The sequence below is a fragment of the Varanus komodoensis genome, unplaced genomic scaffold, assembly GCF_004798865.1.
Source record: "Varanus komodoensis strain SLA01 unplaced genomic scaffold, ASM479886v1 scaffold2, whole genome shotgun sequence".
NCBI classification, from domain to species: domain Eukaryota; kingdom Metazoa; phylum Chordata; class Lepidosauria; order Squamata; family Varanidae; genus Varanus; species Varanus komodoensis.
The window spans coordinates 22,501,989-22,522,305 of NW_025335568.1; the positions used below are offsets into that span (position 1 = coordinate 22,501,989).

Below are 20,317 nucleotides of genomic sequence, written 5' to 3' on the forward strand. Positions count from 1 at the left end.
AACTTTGCAAGCATCTAGGCAGGACCTGAAATGCTGGATTTTACAAATGTCATGTTACAGATCTCATTTACAGGGGTCACCCAACCCTTCTGGACTATCCCCTAGTAACAGAAGACATTGCTGTTGATGATCTAACCCAAAACATATATGGCTAAGAATCACATTTGCTTACCACGCCCCCACCTCGGAAAACCCCATCTATCCAAGTTGTGAGGACCCACCAAAAAGGTTAGTTAAGTAGCAGTTCAGAAAGCCAGCTGCTATTCGCCACTTCCTGTATCAGATGTTAAAACAACGAAGGGCTCACTGGGCTCACTAAACTTAAAAAGTCTGAATGGGTTGATTATAATTACAGTTGCCTTTCCTGGTTAGAGGAAGAGTGTATGGAAAATTATTACTGAAATTACTTCTTGCCATCACCATCGTGGTGGCAAATTCAGCAGCAGGAGGGGAGACACAAAGACAGTCATGTGGAACTGCATCTGGCTTACTGGCCACATGTTGCTCCAGCATGAAGGTGCAATATGAGAAATGGACTTTTTCAAAATAAGAGGCTTGAACTTCAATAGCCAATATTCAAATGGAGACCTTTTGATGGCAGGTTGCCAGTTAGGCTTGCTAAAGTTAAATAAATACAACTGAACCCAATTTATTCCAATATTGAAATCAGCATTGTACATAATAGGAGTAAAAGCTGGAGCTAGCATTAAGATTTCTTTTTAAATCTTACCTTCTTCAGGATGTTCTCTGCCTTTCTCATGATAAGATTCCTGAGGCTGACCTTGCCTGGACACCTTACCAAAAAAGAAACAGTGATCTGTCATTACTATATTTCAATTCATTTATCTTATTGAGTGCCTTATATTTGCTCATAATAAAAGTTGATACTGTCCAAGCCAGCAGAAGCACTTCCTTCTTTATACATTATATGGTAATATGCCACAAAAGGACAAAGAGAAGGTAGCTGTTGCTTTTTGGTTTTTTCCTCAGTTTGCACAAGTTAGCTGATTCTGTTTTTACTACACAAGAATAGCTTCCATAGTTCTTATTTGCACAAGCATTTTAGTAAAAAAATAATCTGAGAATCTCTAACTATCCAAACTTTTTTCAAGCCTTCCAGTTTGTTTAAATGTTAGTAAGTTGCCCAATAGTTATGCAAATCCTTTAAAGAGTTTATAACTAGTTATCTGACATTGCTCAATTTTAACCCAATACATTTCATGGCTATTTGAGGCCTAATGCTATTATAGGATCCTGTGATTCATATAAAGCCCACACCATGAAAAGTGATTTACAATTCAATCCTAAGCATGTCTACTCAGAAGTTAGCATTTTGTTGAACAGGACTTACTCTCAAGTAGGTCTGTACCAAACTGTAGCCTTAGGAAGGAAAAAGAGTCATGCTATCCTATATCCTCACAAAAAATCCCTATAGGGACCTATAACAAACAAGCTGCAAAGACTAGATTACACTAACAGACATTAGTTTATTATAGTAAAATAACAGGCCATTACCTGTCTTTTATTCAATATATACTCAAACCAATGCTAAAAGGGACAACCCAAAGACAAACAGGTTTGCAGTTCAATCCTGTAAACCAGAACTAAGTCCTGCTGCTTTCACTGCGTCTTCCTCTCCAGTATCCATAAAATTGCAGAGTTAACTGTTCTGATTGTGAACAGAACATACTTTAAGTGACTCTGCTCAGAGCCACTTCTGTGTTATTGGTAGGGCAAAACTCCTTGTCTGCTTTCCAAAAATATTACTATAACTTACTCTGCAGGAAACAAGAAAGGGAGGAGGGGTGGCCCTCCCAACTTATTTGCCACTCTAATTGTCAAGCTACTGAGGCTGCAGATGTCAAGAATACTGAATTTTCTCAGTCTCCCCAGGCTGCCTTCCCCTCAACAAAATCAAACTAGGAGCCTTCAAGTTTTTATTAATGCATGAGTCACAGCAACCTTCAGCAACAAATGTGATGCCTGCCAGCTTAAAGTTGGAGAAGCACTCTTAATACAGCCAACCGCTGCCCCTGAACCTACAGTTTTGCTTGTGTTTGTCGTTTAACAGCTAGAACATTATGACTTGTGTCTCCACGGGATCTTCCCCCGCCCCGAAAGATGCACAGGAGGATCGCTTCCTAGAGTCTGTTTGCCCTGCCTTGCCCATACTGCTTTTATTTCTCCTCTGGAGTCGGGGAACTGGTACCTAGCCACCCACGTGTCTCTGCCTACTCCGTTCCTTGTTTACTGGAGTGTAACCGCGATAATATATGCGGAATACACGGCACCAAACCAAGTTTTAATCTCAGACCAGGTAAGTCCCAGCCCTGATAGTTATCTTCCAACGGACAAGGAACGAGCCAAACGCAGATTCATTCAGCAAAGTCTTTAAGTGGGGAGTGGGGTGATTCCTGCATCCCTATTAAATGCCCCCCCCCCAAATGGTTTCAGGCTGGGGGAAGGTAGCACGAAGATTAAAGAGCCGGGTAAACAATCGCTCCGTTTCAACCTTCATGCCTGCTCCAGCCCTCAATTCCGCGGGCGGGGAGGGGGGCGACAGCGCCTCCGCCACACCAAGCGCTACTCATTCATGGGGAACAGCGGAGTATCGGCTTTCAAAGCGCCGTGGTGCAAACAGTATCCCATTCGGCGGCTTACAGTTTCCCGTTTGCAGCGCTGGGCGCACACACCCTTTCCTCTGCTTGCCTGGAAAAATGAAAAATAAAAATCCCTCGGCACTTTAACTCCCTTTCTTTCTTTCTTAAATCACTGTCACCATCATTTCGAGTGTTCCTAAACCGACTCTCTCTCTCTCTCGGTTACCCCAGAGCAGTAAGCCACCCACTCGAGCGCATTCCAAAGAAATTCACCACGGCACAGCCGGTTTGCTGGTGGGTTTGGGCGGGGGGAGGCCCAAGGACGGCAAGGAGGCGCCCCCACGCCGACGGCCACCCAGGGAGCGAAACCCGGCTGCGTAACGTTATCGCCTGGGTGCCCGTGGCTAACGCTTGGCCATCGCCCGCTCCGGAAAGTTTGCTCCGCTCCAGCAACTGCCGCGCACGCCGCTCGCAGGAGCTGCCCCGAGCCGTCCGCAGCCACCCCGTCCTCCATACCTCGTGCTCGTTGCCGCCGGGGATCGTTTCCGACTCGTTCACCAGCGAGGACTTGATGTCGGCCAAGTCGCCCTCCTCCTCCGGGTGGCTGATCTCGGCGAAGATCTTCTCCTTCTGCGGGTCGCCTTCGTCTTTGAAGGGGATCATCTCGTCGGTGGCGCAGAGCTCCGGGTCCCCCCCGCCGCCTCCGCCGGCTCCCGAGAGCTGAGGCATAGTGGCCGCGGCTGCCTCGCGTCTGCTCCACCCCGGGAATAAATAAGGGAAAGGACGGGACGGGACGCCGGGAGGGAAGGGAGAGAGAGAGGCGGGGATGATGGAAGTTACAAGAAAGTCTTCGGACGATCCGCTCGCTCCGCTCTCCAGCCTCGCCTTCGCCGCCCCGCCCGCACCCGACACCCAGCGCCGTCCTCTCCTGCCAGCCGTATCCAAACACCTGGGGGAGGGGAGAGCGGAGAGCAGCCCGGCCTGTCTATTTTGCCTGCCTGCCTGCCTTTAAAAGAAAGGGGGGAGAGCAGGAGGAGAGAGGGAGACGCGCTCTCCTCCCTCCCGGCCTCTGTTGTGTCTGCGCAGAGAAGACGGCAAAGTCTGAACAAGTTTGCGTCCCTTCCCGGTTTTGCTTGTATCTTCTCTGCGGGGAGGGGACTGGTTTTTGTTTGTTTTTTTACAAAGAGACACCTAAGTTCTCGCGGATCCCTGGCTGGCTGGGAACATGCCTAATGGGCAAACATCATGATGGGGGATGGCTTTTTTAAAAGAAGGCGGGGAATTCTGAGTTGTTCGTCTAACTTCATTTCAATAGGTCTACTCTAAGTAAGACTAACGGGGGCTAAAAGCGCAGAGCCGAAACTTCTGGTTGCAGCTCGTGGAAGCGATGGAGAGGATACTGCTTGGCCGGATTGAGAGATTTTTCTCTTTGTCAAATAAATCGGAGATGTGGAGATGACCGGGAAAGTGCCGGGGGGGGAGAGAGAGAGAGAAAGTCGCTCGCGCACACACCAGGACTCTGCCTTTGTCCCTCGGTCAGAGGAGTTTTTCGCCGCTCACTCCTCTTCTCTGTCCTCGGCTTCCTAGAGGAAGAAGGGAAGCAGGAAGGTGGGCGGGGGGAGAGATGGTGCAGAAATCCCTTAGGTGCAGAAGCAAATAACTGCAAACTTCTTGCGCGACGAGCAAGGGCGCCCGCTCCTTTCGTTAGCAGGGGAAGCCTCCTTCCCTTGGACTATAAAGACGCCAAAGCTGCTCCAGGTTGCCCAGCCCCAAAACAAGTACGGGGTGGGGAGGGGAGGGACGGGGAGGGGAGGTGGCTACCACGGTCTGGGACGAAAGGGTAAAGGCACGCCGATCGGGCTGCTTCGTCGTCGTAGCCGGCTCCTTCGCTGTCCACGCGAAGCCGCAGTCCCCCGTGGGCCGCTTCGCGCGGCGAGACAGTCCACGCAGGAGGCGAGCGGGGGGCGCACGCGCACGCGCGCCCTTTCTCCCCCGCTCCTGCGCGCCCGCGAGCCGTCCGGGGGAGGCGTCTCTCGCGCGGGGAGCTCGCCGGGCCGGGCCGCCCCCGGGTCGGGCCGGGTCGGGCGCCGCCGCGAGGGCTCGGGCGCGTGGGCTCCGGACGCGCCCGCCTGGGATGCGCCTGCCGAGGCGGGCCGCGCGAAGTGGGGCGCCGCCGGCTCGTCTCGCGCGCGCTCTGCCTCTGTAATGTAACTTTACCATGCCCTCCACCCACCGCTCCTCCGCCGCCTCCCTCCCCCCCCCGTTCTCCTCCTCCCGCGCGCCTCGTTGAAAGGGTGGGGGCGGGAGGAAAGAAGATGAAAGGGAAGCCGCCGCACTGATTGACAGCGCATTGATAGACGCTCTGGAGAGGGGGAGAGGGAGAGGGAGAGAAAGGAAACGTATCCGTGCAGGGAAGAAGAAAAAGAAGGGGAGGAAAAAACCCTAAACCCAGCTTAGGAAGCAAACTGGAAAAACACAGGAGCCGAGTGGCAGCTCTTTCTTCTCACTACAGGCCCCCAAAGTCCTGGCGTGCACACGGACCGTGCCAGCAAAGCGACCCAAGTTTTTTTCTTTAAACAATCCGCGCGCGGAAAGGTGCCTGCAAGGGTCATAAAGTGGGTGCATAGAGGAAGAGAGGTCGAAGCGAGCGGGTTTCCTCGCTCACGAAAGGCTCGCTTGCCTTTTTTCCCCTAACAGTTTAATCGTCTTGGCTTTGATGACTGCCCCCTCTCCAATTCTCCTGGCGTCGTTTATTTTTCTTATTTTATTATGATCTTAGATGGGCTGAGCAGAAGAAGAAGAAAAGAGAGGAGGGTGAGAAGGGAATTGCTATTCCAAGGGGTGGAGGCTTTTAATTCACTCTCCCCCTCCCCAAGGAAGCCTCTCAAGAGAGGGCAAATAATAGTTATCTGAACATCTTCAGACAAATCTGGAACAAGGATGTTTTTCTAGGCTTGCTTTGTTAGGACATCCCCCTTTTTGAAGAGGAGGGGCAGCATGAACATATAAAATTGTTTTGTAGCTGAAAGGAGGTTGTGTGGGTGTTTTTCTTTGTTTACAGTTTAGAAAGCTTTATATATAGTCATTAAACCAGGTGAAACAGAAAGATGATACAGAATTCCAAATCGGACCGAAAGAGAAAGACTTCTGGTCCACAGATCGGTATAATAATCTCTATAATCTTATTTAGAAAGAAAATTCAGAGGAGGGCACCTACTCTGTACTCCACCATAATTTAAGACTGCAGTCCTAATGCAAGTCCCATTGAACTGAATGGTGCTTACTTCAAGTAAATAAGAACAGGAATGCATTGCATAACATCTGCTCTTATTGGTGCAAGAATTAACCATCCTTGCTTCCTTCTAAAGGACCGTGATTCATTCTTAGTACTGTAAAATAGAATAGAATACGCTGTTGATGTTTTATTGTACTTTTCCCCTAGCAATGTATGCCTGAGAAAGAGAAAAACATCAAACTCCCAGGCAGATCCTGGGCATGATAACTTGGCAGTAACTGCCGCTGAGTTAGATGAGGCTTGTAACGCACATTCTGAGATTTTCTTCCCTCGGTTTTGCACATAACGTGTGTTGGGTTTCTTGGCCAACCCAAGCGCCAACAGAGGAACCGGATCAATAGAAAGATTGATCTTGGATAGAAAGATGGTGAGCAGATGTGCAGTCCCGGATCCCTTAATCCGTTTTCTAACAAGAACATTTTAACGCTGACCAGAATCCTTGGGAGGCGGGGGGGGGGGGGCGTTTCTTGAGACTTTTTCAAAAGTTGAGGTGAAATGAGCAAAGGTAGACTATTTTCCGTTCCGCAACCTGTAATCCAAATTCAGCTGATCTGAAGAGCGAAATCTGCAGGTAGAGCAGGAGGGAGAGGAGAGAACCGGTATCAGGTCGAAACAAGTGCCTCCAAAACGAGCCCCTTGCCCCCGTTTTGTTCCCATAAACACATGATGCGCCGTCCGAGGCGCGCTTTCCTTAGGCTAAGCGCCGTTGAACACAGTGGGACTCGCCTCTGAATAAGCAGGGCAAGGATTGTGCTCCTGCGATGCTTGCAGGCCCATCCTATGCAGCTTTACTCAGAAGCAAGTTCCTCCGCATACCACAACCTGCAGGTAAGCAGGGCCACCGGGGGGAGCGCTCAAGGGACCTGTGATGCGGGTTGTTTCCCTGCTATCTCTTGCAAGGCAGTCTGGCTGGGAATATCAGCTTTCTATTAGAATCAAGGGGAATCACTGCAGAGCAAGCATGAGATCAAGCTTCCTTGTCCTGGGAGCAAATTCCATGGAGATGAATGGGATTGCTTCCCACCCAATGGTGTGCTTCAGGGGACGCGTGCGGGTTTTCCCGAGTCTCTCCTTTCTGGGGCGGCTGCCCTGACCCTGAGGAAGTTTCAAGGACAACTTGTGAAGTTTTGCTCTGGTTCCACCTCATTTGAATCCTATTTGCCCCTGCATGTTAATTGTTGCAATTGCCATTCTCATCTGCACGGCCCCTCCCTTTGCCCTCGAGATTATTGTAGTTTAAAATACCTAATGGGAATCACTTAAGGGGCGGAGGGAGAATTAGTGCAGCCGTAAAGGGAGGTCCCATTTGATGTATTCTAGCAGAGCGCTCTTCCCCCTTGGAAAAAACAACCAAGCCCCTCTACACAAGCTAAGGATTTTCTTTAAGAGGCATATGTGATTTTAACGTTTTGCTCTTTATAGATTTCCGTGGAGAGAGTGTCGGTTATATGCAAAGCGGACGAGGGGGGAGGGGGAGGAAGAACCTTGGAAGAAATTACATTTTCAAGATTTTTAATGAGAAAACTTTCCTAATAACTGGCAGCAAATATAATACCCCAGGAAAGGCATTGTTGTGTTTTTTATAGAACTCTATTAGCTGTCATAACGATTTGCATTTGGGTCTCCAATTAGCATGTGTCTAATCGATTGGAATTGCCATTAAAAAATCGAGGAAGGATTGTGAAATCCTTTCCAGTTCCAACGAGATTTGTGTCAATTTTGGTGGTGTTTACTGTTGCTGGACCCCGGAGGAGGTGCGGGGAGAAGAGAAGCTTTCTCCAGGGAGTACTGTTCACACGGAGGTTTAGTATTAATCTGATCCCTCTAATAAAACAATTAGGGAAGGATTTGTGCCTGTTTCTGAAATTTGCCCTAAATCTATTATTTTTCCCCGCCCCCTCCTCCCTCTATCAGCCTGCATAGCCATCGGCTGAAAAACATGCTTTCCGCTCCCCCTCCTCCTCCCCCTCCCCGCAAAAGCACACTGTAGATGTTAAATAAAAGGAAGAACTGGAAAAGTAGGGACATGTTGTGCGCAGTTGCGCCGAAGTGCAGAGATGCCCTTCTCGTAGCCAGAGGGCTAAAGTCGGAGCAGAGGCAATGCCCTGCCAAATTAGTCTCTAGCAAAATAAACTGTGTGTTTAATTAAAGGGAAAGGCGCTGTTTCCCTCCCCCTCCCCGTTTTGTTTTTGGTTTTTTTAATCGAAACAAAAAGGATCCCCTCGTCCCTTTCATGTGGGTTGGAGGTTTTCCCAATCCCGGTTTGGGGTGGTTTTTGATTTTTTTTGGTGGGAGTCTTCTGAAGAGAGAAAGGGAGCGTAATGATTTATGACAAGAGGATAAACTCAGGAAAAGCTCAACTACAACGCCAGATTTGACTGGAGACAACACGAGGCGGTCGGAAAGGCTCTGGAGTTCATAGGTTGGGCGGCTGGGGCGGGCAGGTGAGGGTCTCTTTCGAACCATCTGGTTCCCTCCAGGTGGGTTGACTATAATCCCATCACCCCCAGCAGGCTGCTGCCTGGGGATAATGGGATCTGTACTCTAAAATATCCGAAAGTCGCTAGGTTAAAGTTATGCTGATGAAGTGTGGAGTTGATGCTCCGAGCGGAAACGGGGAAAGTGCACTCGCGGGAGTCCAGCGGTGGTTGGTGGGCGTCCTTTCAGCCTGCGCGGAAGCCCCATTCAACCTTGGGCGACTTCCTCTCATGCAGATAAGACTTATAGCCGATTAAGCCCACATAAGGTTCCATTGGTACTTCGGTGCCCACTTACCCGGGAGTAAGCACCACTTCACTCAATGGGATGGGACTTAGGTGGAATGTTAAAGCATGATTACCAAGGCACTCAAGAAGATTCAGGTTTTCTTAGACAGCTCCAAAGGCAACATGAAAGGATCCATCTTTCTTTGAAAAGAAGTTCCGTTGAATTCAATAGGATTTTCTTCTTCAAGCATTGCAGCTTTCAATGCAGAATGGCTTGGGAGTAACTCCTACTCAACTGAGTGCGAGTTTTGCCCAGTAAGGTATGGGCTAAAACAGACTCACGAATGCAAGTTTACACAAAAGGAAACCCTACTGTCGTCGTGATATTTATTTCCTACGTAGAGTGTTCAGGACTGCAGCCTTACAATACAATGCTTCGTGCATTTATCCAGATGTAAGCCCTACTGGATTTAACAAGGGTTACTCCTAAGTAAGCGTGTACACATGAAAAACAGCGAGTATTCCCTCCCAGGAGAACCCGCGTAGAATAACTCAACTGCTATAGAAATTTGGTCAATTTCTAGTGTATTTTTATCAGATATACTTGAGAGGTCGAAAAAGACTGTCTGAATGTACACATGGGCTGAAACAGGTTAAAACAAGCGGGGTATAAACTCCGTTAAAGGAACCTGTTAGGAATGGAAAACACGTGTTCCCATAGTCGAGTTGGTAATATATCGCATTGCCTACCATCTTCTGCGTTTGCAGGAGCATCAAAGGGAGAATAGGAGCTGGCATGCAAACCGTTTCGCTCACTGCCTCCTCAGTTGAAGCAGGCAAACGAGCAACAGGGTTACTTGCCAGAAAAGGTAAGGTGCGGCATCTGTTTGCGTAACGCGCTCATGCCGCGTCGCCCCAAGTAATGATTAACAACTTCATAGAGTTGGGATGACCGTGGTCTCGAAAGGGTTAAAGAGGGAGAACTCAGGAAACTCCATTGGAAATGAAACGTCCCGACCAGATAGTGAAACTTTACCCTGACCAGTAAGCGAACCGAACGGGGCTAAACTTGAACGCCGAAAGTAAAACGCCCTTGTGCGCAGCGGTTCTTCTTCCCGAGTTTAGGATTCAAGCCGCAGCGAATGCCCGCTTACTCAGAAGCAAGTCTCCTTGCTCTCTCATGGGACTTACTTCCAGGTAAGTGCGCATGGGATCGCAGCCTTACACTGAGGCTTCGGGCTGGCAAGATCCAGAAGTCAGAGCAGCGGCGAGAAAAAGTTGAGCAGAGACGGGCCGGCTAGAAAGGAACCAAGGCGAAGGAAGGTAGCAAGAGAAATGAATGGGCTCAGGACCAAGAGAAGATGCTGCGCCGCGAAGTCCCGGCAGTACGTGAGAACGCAGGGAGGGCGACCTTAGCTCAGGGCAGACCAGAGGAACCGTTTCCTTATAGCTGCACACGCACCCAACATCCCCGCAAACAGGTTCGGGGCTGACCCTACTTTGAGCCTCGTGCGTTCGGATTCCAGAAAAACACATTTTCCAGTGCCCGCCCCCGATCCTGAAACACAAGCGCAGCAGGTCCAGGCTAGCATGTCTACTCGAAAGTAAGTGCCGCTGCTTTCTATCGAAAATGAGCGTGAAGTGGGACTGCAGCTCCTAGAGCACGATCCTGCGCGCGGTTTACTGGAGAGCAACCATGAAGCTTACTCGTGCGCAAATGGGGCTGATTTAACAAAAAACAAATCTGGGCGAAAGGAGTGAAAACGGGGAACTAATAAGGCGGTGGGCGAGAGGCGGGGAGGAAGGAAGGATATAGATTAACTGGGGGAAGGGAAGGGGGAAAGAGGAAAGCGGACAAAAACTGGCTGCAGAGTCGCCGGGGGGCGGGGGGAGCCGAAGCCGAGCGGGCTGTTGCGTGAGAAAGGCCGCCGCGCCAATCCTGCCCTTATATAGGCAGAGGGCGGGGTTAGGGGGCGCGCAGGGGCGGAGCGGCGGCTCCCTTTGATGTCCCGCGGCTGTTCCTTTCATCCTCCTTTTCTTCCCCTTTTTGGCCTCTTTGTGTGACTAAATTTGGCAAGAACATGGAGCCGCGCCAGGTTTTCCACGTGTGCGCAGAGCTCCCAGCTGAGCAGGCGAGGGTTCTCTTCCGGGTAAGGAGACAGAGACAAAGATCAAAGAGTTCGGGGAGTTGGATGTGAAATGCGAATTGGAAGGAAAGAAGAATAACAAAAAGGAAGAAAACACCCCCCCCCCCCAAGCCTGGACACCTTCCAGGCCCTCAACAGACTGGCTGGAGAAAGCCTAGTGTAAAAATAAAAGCAATCAACGGAAACGAGTTATGTTTTATTTTCCTCTTTTCCAGATTTCTGTTTGGTATCTTGGCAATGCTTTGAGAATGGCTCGTTCTCCATCTGCACTCCATGTAGCTTGATGGCTTCCACGGTCAATATTATTTTAGCAACAACTCTATGCCTCGTACGTCTCTTTGCTCCAGCTGAAGTGATCAGAACAAAGGCGCTGATGAGAGCGGTTTATTATTATTATGATTTCGCTACCCACCCCCACCCCATGACTCACTGCAAAAACCTTCATCCTAACAGCGCTGCACCGAGGAAGGGGAAAGGGGAGCGCAAAACGGCCTCCAGATTAATCCCTAATTAGGGAGCTCTGGCAGAACTGCAGCGGCTGGTGTGCGTCGGAGAATACCATCGAGTGACAACCGTAGTATAAAAGCGGCAGTTTTGTCCGGCTAAATTTATTTAGAACCAAGCGCGTGTAACGTAGCTGATTATGATTCAGATACAGCGTGATTCTCCTCCCACGCCCTCCGCCCCGCCATGGATTTAGCCTCAGCTATGGAACTGCTAACATAGCAACTTTAACGCATTAAGGACTAATGGAAGAATTTGTAGAATGATGCTATTTTTGAATCGTATGCTGGAATGGATTTTTAATTGTGACTGTTTTCCCCTCTCCCCAACTCTTCTTAGTAATTTCGTGGAGCGAAACAAGCTTCTTGGCTGGGTTAGGCCTAAAAGGTTTAGCCACAGGGCATCTGGTGTAATGGTGGGACTGCAACCTTACAGATCTTTCGGGACCAAACATCATTGCAAAGCCTGGATAAATAGACGTAGGATCAGCCTCAGAGAACACAGTGACTCTGATGATGTGCAGAGTGACTTTCCCTTTTAAATATGTGACCCAGAGCAGTTGGCCCCCATCTGGAGTGAGTGGGTTCTGTGTGGGCTGCGGACTGGCCACTTTGTGAGCAGACTAGATGGATCCTTAGTCAGGTCCAACATGGCTCTTACGTTCTTAATGCGACCCAAAGTGAGAAAGGTTTCATACTCCTGGTGTTTGGATTTCAGGTTTAAATTTCACTCATGTATTCACCTACTTGGGATGAACCTCCCATTGCGCACAATCAGACTTTCTTGCGAGTAAATATGGTTGTTTGTTGCATGACTGCAGTCCTCTATAACAGAAGACTGTGAGACTTGATTCTGAACATCGGGGAGCTATGCACAGTACGCAATTTTCCCATATTCTTCCTTCCGACATGTTGAGATTTGCATTATACAGAGACTGTGCATTCCTGAGAAATAAATCCTAATGAATTCACTGGGATTTACTCCCAAGAAAGTGTGTGTAGGATCACATCTGCTATTGTTCTCTTATCTCCAAGCCAATACACAATAGAGTCAGTTTCCTGCACAGTTTTATTCACAATGAAGTAAGCATGAATAGGATCAGGCTGTAAATGGGATTAGGATTGCAGTTTGACTTGGGGCCAATTCACACAACTTTTTACTGCTATTTATCCTAGATGCTTTGTGTAAATAATAACTAGATAATTGGGATTGCTTTGATAAAGACAGGCCAAAAATCTGCCTGCAAGTTGCTTAACCAACCAATCAAAAAACAAGAATGTCCTTTCAGATTTTAGCAGAGGAGGGCAAGAAGATGTCATGGGTGGGAAAGAAGGAAGATTACAAGATTCAAGGGGCTAGTCTTGTTTATATGCAATATTAGATTGCTCCAAACCAGTGTGTTTTAAGATAATTTGTTCTGGTTACTTTTGTAAAATCTCAGAAGAACCAGAAATGTAAGAACTCTAAAGGAAGAGTTACATGTGATTACAAATAGGAGAGTGGGGATCCTCCCCCACCCCGCCCACAAATTGCACTTTTCTGAGGAAGGGTTGTAGACCTGCAGAAAACCTTTAATAATTGTACTGTATCGGGTGCTCTATTTATTGTGTGCAGTGCATATCTGTGCTGGAAACCATGCAGGGAGTAGTTGAACTGGCCCTCTAGCAAATCCTGAAGGTGGTTACAACCTTAATAGACTTTTTGTTTGGGTGTCTTTGAGGTAAAGTGTAAACTTCTGTTAATATTGCTTTGTTATGCATAGAAGAATGAATGGGTCACATTGAGAGAATGAAGGAATAGCCAGCAGTACACCAAAGTTTGAGGGATGATGATGATGAAGAGGAGAATGCACTGAGACCCTGCATTTGACCTTTGCCTGGGCTTCTTAAAACAGTGAATAGTTTGGTCCTCTGTTATGTCATTTCAGAAACGGAGGCGAGTGCACCAGTATCAGGGTATTGCATTTGCTATTGGGCATGATTCTCAAAGGCATGGAGAATTGCTGTCAGATTTACAAGTAGTTGGTGAATGGTATGCTTTCCTACAGTCTTGGAACATCTTGGACAATTCTTGATCAGTTCTATTCCAGAACTCTGAAAGGGTGGGATAGAGCAATTCTGAATGAATCAATAAAAGAGCACCTTCTAACCTTTCTTGTTAATTTCTTGTATCAGGAAATCATCAATTGTGTGTGTGTGTATTTTAACCAACATGTCTAGGTATTTACTTTAAAAGTGAAATGATTGGAATGCTCTGAATTCTATCCAGAGTCCATAGCTATGAAAAATTTCCATAGGAAAGCTACACACTATGTATTTGCCATGCTGCTTGAGTCAAGATTAGATGCCACATAAATCCTGGAAGGGGCTAAACTTATCCTAGTGTCTCGAGGGCCTAGAGGACCTTTGAAACCATTCAGAAAATTGTAAACTGAAATGAATGAGAGTGCTTCCCACATGGTTTAAACAGCTGTGCACTTTCTGCTGAGGCTGCTGCAGGCAGCCAAAGCCATCCTCTCCTAACAGCTTCCAGCCAGATGCTGCAACCGCTGAATGCCAGGACTGGACAAACCAGGACCGCCAGGCTTGCTACATTTGAGCAAGAGCTCTGGAGGACTACAAACAGCATTAGCAGGGATGTACAGAATGTCGGCCTCTGGATATGTCTGGCTGGTTACAGTGGTGCTGAAAAGAAGCAAGGGTTCCCATGGAACCCAGATCGTATCTGTAGAGTTCAACAAGGCTAAAAGTCTAACCACCTTCCCTGAGCAGAAAGCCAGTCCCAAGTCTCTAGCAAAACATAATTACAATAAGTCCTACATGTGTGTATTCAGAAGTCTCATTGAGTACAATGAGGCTTATTTCCAGGCAAATGTGTACAGGATTCCAGCTTTGGAGAGGATGCAATGCTGTATCTGGTTAGGCCCAGGCAACAAGGGGTTGCCTCTGAGGAGAGATGTAGGATTGCACTCCAGAAGACCTAATGGAGCAGGTTATGCCCTTTATCTAATGTTTTAGGTGTTAAGTCCGCTATCTAAAGCATACTTGCTGGAAAGTATTAGCCTGACTGAAGACAGTAGGGTTGAGAGCAGTCCAAATGGGAATTGTCTTGATGAGTTTCATTAATAAAGTTCCAGAGAAAAGGGGGAAATGCTGAATGGGTGTTTCTGCGCTTGGTGACATAAGCATGCCTACAGTTAAACAAAAAGTAAATGTTGCTCAGTCACACTGTGGATACAATATCACATTTCAGCCCCATCCTGTGTTCCTAGAGTATGAATTCTGCAAATGGGGTACAGCCTTTCTTTGTGCTGAGTGACCCACTGATGAGTCTACATGTTAAGCTGCTTCCCCCATTACCTGAGTTTACCGCTGGCCTTGGATTGGAATCCTAGGGCAAGCTTATTTTAGAGCAGGGCTGGGAAATACACAGACCTTCAGATGTTGTTGGACTGCAATTCCTGTTAGCCTGACTCCTCCAGGAAAAGTATGATGGGAATTCTACCCCAACATCTTCAGGGCTGCACATTCTCCATCCCTGTATTAGAGACACTACTCTATAAGTAAGCAATCCCACTTATTTCAGATATCGCTTTAATCAGCCATCCACAGAGCATGCATACCTATATCTTTACATGAAGACTGTGCCTATATTAGGACCTGTATTTTCTGACTCTCAGTCTGCAGTGGTATAACTGGCAGTAGTTCCTCTCCTCAGAGTGATCTGATTGGCACCACTGCTGCAGTGTCAAAAGTCTCTGATTTCCCAAATCCATATAGTACACTTAATTTAGGATTTGTCAAATAGAAAATAGTCAGCTATTGCCACATATATCATGCCCATTGGGAAAAGAGGAAATTAAGGAAAACATGAAGATAAGCCCTTGCTTTAATGGCTAGTTGTGCTTAATAAGTGCTGCTGGCCCTTTAAGGCAGCAAACTCATCAGTTCCACAGTCCTAGCAGAGGAAGATGGGCTGTGGAATATTTGCATGCATGAGCAGGGAAGAGGTAAGTACTGGGGTGAAGCTTCTGGGTCAGATCCCCCTCCAAGGCCCAGGGTATTTGGGGTGTTCATAGCTTAAACTTCTGCAACCATGTGGCTGCTGCTAATCTTGGGTTGAGTTAATCTTAGTGCTTCAGCCTAGTAGATCATCCAGCAGAGCTGGAGAAGTCTAGACTTGGCAGGGTATTCTATTCTGCCAGTAGGTTGAGATTGCCAGAATACTGACTCCTGGCTCTAGTTCTTCTTCCTGTATGTATGTATGTATTTATGCCTGTGCGCTTTTTCCTCCTGAATGGCTAAGACGGATAGCATTCCAGGAGCATAAGACTCATGAGGCACAAGACTGCAAGTCTTGTGCTTGCTGAACAAGTTTGTGAGGCAGCACTATGTAATAGAAACTGCATGTTTGTTCTAAGTTTATGATCTTCCTCCACATCCTCTTGGAATTTCCTGACCTTATTCTAATCTTCTGTACATGGGCAAAGGGCAGAGCTGGTTTCTGTATGGTTTGCAACAAGAAAAGTATTGATAAGTGCTGAGTAGATTTGCCTTCTACTGGCAGATGAGAAGCTGGTTTTATTTCAGAGATGAATCATTGCTTTCTACCTCCTGCTGTTGGAAGGAACTGACATTATTTTATTCAACCAAGAAGTAAAAGGCTCAGAATTGAACAGGAACAGAAAAGTGGCAGAAAAGAGAACTGAAGGCATGTATGCGGGCAGAAAAGAGAACTGAAGGCATGTATTGTATTGGTTAGATTTGTAGCATGTTTTGGAAGGGTTCTTAGTGTCACCATGCTTTCTATATAGAGTCTGGGAATGCTCAAAAACTGAGAGGGCTTCCTGATGACTAAAACAGATGCAGCAAAAAGTAAACAAGAAAAGCAAGGAAATCTAAATTGATGGCTGTATTGAATTCAGGCTTAGTTTGCAGAATGAAATAGTCACCTGCAGGAACAGATTTGAGCAAGACAAGTGCCAGCTGGGAGGGAGTCATGGGCAAGTTGCTTTCCAGTCCCTCTGTCCCCCACCCCACCCTGATGGGCTTCCTGGGAAATGAAGACAGCCACCTCATCTGATGCAAATCAGTCTCCACCTTAGCCACCATGTGCTGCTGCCTGTTCCTTTAGTACCAGTAACTCTAAAGGTCACTAGCACCTTTATTAAGCAATATTAAGGTGAAATCCTACGGTCTCCTGGTATGGAAGGAACCATACTAGCTGCTTTTCCAAGGATGCTTTGGAGAAAAGGAAAAGGGGCTTGCTTGTGGGTGAGGAAGTGAGACAGGTAGAGGCTGGGAGTTATTTAAGTTCTGTACTGTCCATTAGCCAGAAGAGCTCTCTGGACAGATCACAGCATACCTTGTTTCCTATCAGCACCTCCTCCTCCTCTGCTTCCTGGATGGCTGAAAATGGATGTCTAGATAACAGAAATGGGGTGTGTTCACATGTGATGCTGAGCCATGGTATCTCACCTTGTGTCCCAGATTCAAACAGGTGCTTGGTTTCTATGCTTGCATGGTTTCCATGTTTCTCCAGTTCCCTCCAAATGGCAGCTGGTATCCCATCAGCGCCCATGGCTCAGCACCAATCCCAGTGTGCACTGCTTCTGCCTGTGTCATCTGCCCTTTTGGCCTGAAAGCTCCCCTGAGTGTGGCTGCAGCCAGCTGCCCTTTTTGCTTCCCCCTCCTCCTGCTGCTGTGCAAAGCAACTGCCTCTTTACTAGAGTAGCACTGTGGCCCTGGAGTAGCACAATGTGTGCACACGCTCACCTTTCCACCCTCCCTCCTGGCACATGTGTCCATGTGCAGCACTTGGTGCACTGCCATGAGACAGCCTTCCGCCCTTCCACCATGCAAGGAATCAGCCACAGATGGAAGGAGAATGTTCTGCTGGGAAGGCGTTCCCGATAGCACCTGCAGGGCATCTGCTTGGGAGAGTTTTCTGGCAGGCTGCTAGAGCAGTGTTTGCCCCACAGTTGCGGGGGGCGGAGCATCCGAGGATCGTTACTGACAAGATGGGACAGAGGAGCAGGCAGGGGGCAGAGTGGGACGTGCGGGCCCCTGGGATGCTTGTCCTGTTGGCGATGCCCATGACTGCCCATGGGTTTCTTTCTGGGAGGAGGCTGGGCTGCCCTGTGCTGTGCGAAGGCAGAGTGCCTATTAGGGCTGCAGCGGTGTGGTGCAGCACCCGGAGGCATGGCCACCCCTGCGGTTGCTGGTGCTGGCGGCGGTGTGACGTGATGCCCTGCTGCCAGCGAGGGTCTGTTGCTGTGCCTGGGCATTAGAAAGCTGCACCTTGGCTGGAAAGAAAGGGAGCATGAGCAGCCAGTCCCTGTGCAGTCGCTGCCAGGGCAGCAATGATCGCAGGCGGGGCAGCTGCTCCTGCCCCCATGTTCTGTGATGGAAACTCCATGGAAACAATGTGACTGGGTTCAGACTGTAAAACAAACCATGGTGAAACGAGGAGACCTTACAACAAGCTGTTTCTCTGCATAGTTGCATGGAAACCAGATGTTCCATGTTTCACCATGGATGCTGGGTTCAGGTATAAGAACAAGCCATGCCTCTGCTGTTTCCACTATGATGGCTTGTTCTTACATGTGAATGCATCCATGGTGTGAGGTGCCATGGCAGCAGGAGTCGCTGCCACCATGCCTTATGCTGTTCATCTGCAGTGGAGGGCGTTGGCTTGGACCCTTACTGAAGCCATAAGAGAAAGGGTTCAGAGAAGGGAAATTGCCAAGTACTGAGAAGAAGAAAAAGGATCTCACACTTAGGCACACACAAGACAAGCAGATAGCAAGGGATGTAAAGAAGGATTTGAGGAATAGAATTCTAACAAACAATAAAGATATCTAAAGTCATCAGAAGCAGGAAACTGAGTAGGGAGATGATTCAACTGTTGGTCGACAAGATAGTTAAATGAATTTTAACGGTCAATAACAAGATTATAAAGAAGCTGCATTAATTATTTGCATCTCTCTCCACTGTAGAAAATGTAGGGCAGATACCTGTCTCTGATATTTTTAGGTGGAAAGCCTGAAGAACTAAGACAAATCATAGTGATAAGAAAGTTCTCAACCATGTTCACAGATGGAAAATGAATCATCAGGCCCAGATGATATCTAAGATTTTTTTTAAAAAAAGATCCAGCTGTGAAATTGCTGATTGTCTAACATATTCCTCAAATAAAGTCTCTATAACAGGGTGGGTGGATGGGAAAATTTCCAGAAAATTACGGACCAATTAACTTAATGTTGGGAAATGATAAGGATATAATTACCAAAGGAGAAGACTACATACTGAAGGAGAATCAACAGAGCTTCTAGATGGTCAGTCATGTCTTAAACCCTTTGAGACTGTCAGCAGGTCTATGGGCGAGGGTGATAGAACAGACATTGCTAAGCTGGACTTTTAAAAGGCCTTTAACTCACCAAAGACTACTTGGTAAACTTAGCTATAGAAAGGAAATATGAAGTTGTGCTGGACAGTTCAATTAAAACATCAACCCTGTCTGAAAAGGGCAACATCCTGGGATCATTTTTATTTCATCTATGGTGCAATCATCATAGGTTCTGTGCATAGTTCAAGACACCACACATCAAAAAATACTTGTATATTGTGGAGCTGGTAGCAATCCAGAAAAGGATAACCAAAATAATTCAAGGCCTGGAGCAGGTTGCTAAAGGAAAAATGCTTGAGGCGCTTTAGCTCAGGGAGAAAAAATGAGGAAAAATGGTAGGTGGGCTAAGAGGTATAGAAAATTATGCACAGGATGCGGAAAGTGTAGTTTACAACATCACCTTTTTACCATTCTGTCTACAAAAACAAGTCCAGATAGATGAACGTGTGCCTAAAGTACAACAAAACTTTATATAGGACCAGAAAAGCTGAAGACATTATCTCCTCAGATTTACAAGACTTTTTGTTTTGTTTTGTTTTTCTTACCTGCCTCTGACTCCTTATGGGCCTTTCTAGAGAGAGAATCCTACAAACTCAGTACTCCCATTTTAAAACACCCTGTTCCCTGAACTACAAAGAAGAAGAAGAAGAAGAAGAAGAAGAAGAAGAAGAAGAAGAAGAAAAGGACCACGTCTATGGCAGTTATACAGAGCAGGGCCTCTTCGCCAGATTATAAAAAGAAGGCTGGAATAGTGCTTCTTGGTGTGATGCTGAGAGTTTAGTTCATTTAGTGCTTTAAACATAAGCACCAGCACTTTTGAAGATTCCTGGAAATACAGATTTAGCAGGAGACAATGAGTGAGCCCAGAAAGGGGCTCAAACTGGGATCTTTATCCAGAGAGCATCTACACATCAGGTTTAAAAGAAGTGGTGTTTTCCCTTGCATAGTGATCATTGCTAAAACTGAATGACCCACAAAAGAATAAATCTTAAGTAATAAGAATGAATTGACAGCCCCACAGGATTCAATTTTAAACATTTTAATAATGTTATAACACTTCCACAAAGCAGTTTTTAATCTCAATGAAAGTCTTGATTTCACAATACTCTGAGCTATTTTCTTTTCCTCTTGTGAACTCTCATTTTAGCCCAGATAGAGAAGAAGAATTTCTTCAGATTAGTTTGAAGCAGAAGAATTCTATCTTTAGCAAGAGCAATTAAAACAAAGGGGCTGCAGGCCAAAGTGCCAGAGCTCCGTAGCTATCGCAAGTGTTGTAGTTTAAGCTACATATTAATTACTAGATTCTCCGTTGGGAGCTATGAATAGTTAATTCCTTAATTCATGCTGCATTTCAGTCTAGTTTAGCTTCACTAAAGCCTATAACAGTTTTATTGTTATTTTATTACCAAGCATTCCAATGGCACTTTTAGCATGCTTTACAAGGAGGTCTAGCAGGCACTTTCAGCAGAGTGAGGTGGGAAAAACCTGGGGAGATAGAATAAAATGTCAGTTGTATTCTAAATGTGTGTGTCAATTTTAATGTTTAAAAATGTTCTATTGTTGTAATATCCTCTACCAGCTCCACTGGCTTCCAGTTGAAGTCCAGGCCTAATTCAGGATGATGGTTTTGACCTATAAAGCCCTAATTGACTTGGGACC

The 20,317-nt window shown here is 47.0% G+C and overlaps 1 protein-coding gene across 2 annotated transcripts in view; it reads right to left on the reverse strand.

Moving 5' to 3' along the window:
• LEF1 (lymphoid enhancer binding factor 1) overlaps positions 1 to 3,421 on the reverse strand; it is a 114,331-nt gene extending 110,910 nt beyond the window's left edge. For both annotated transcript variants that reach the window (XM_044429500.1, XM_044429501.1), the window contains exons 1-2: positions 3,117 to 3,421; positions 731 to 794 (exon numbers count right to left, since the gene is read on the reverse strand). In XM_044429500.1, the coding sequence (XP_044285435.1) occupies positions 731 to 794; positions 3,117 to 3,329 (277 nt within the window). In that variant the 5' untranslated portion in view covers positions 3,330 to 3,421. The remainder of the gene's footprint in view (positions 1 to 730; positions 795 to 3,116) is intronic.
• Between the last annotated feature and the right edge of the window lie 16,896 nt (positions 3,422 to 20,317).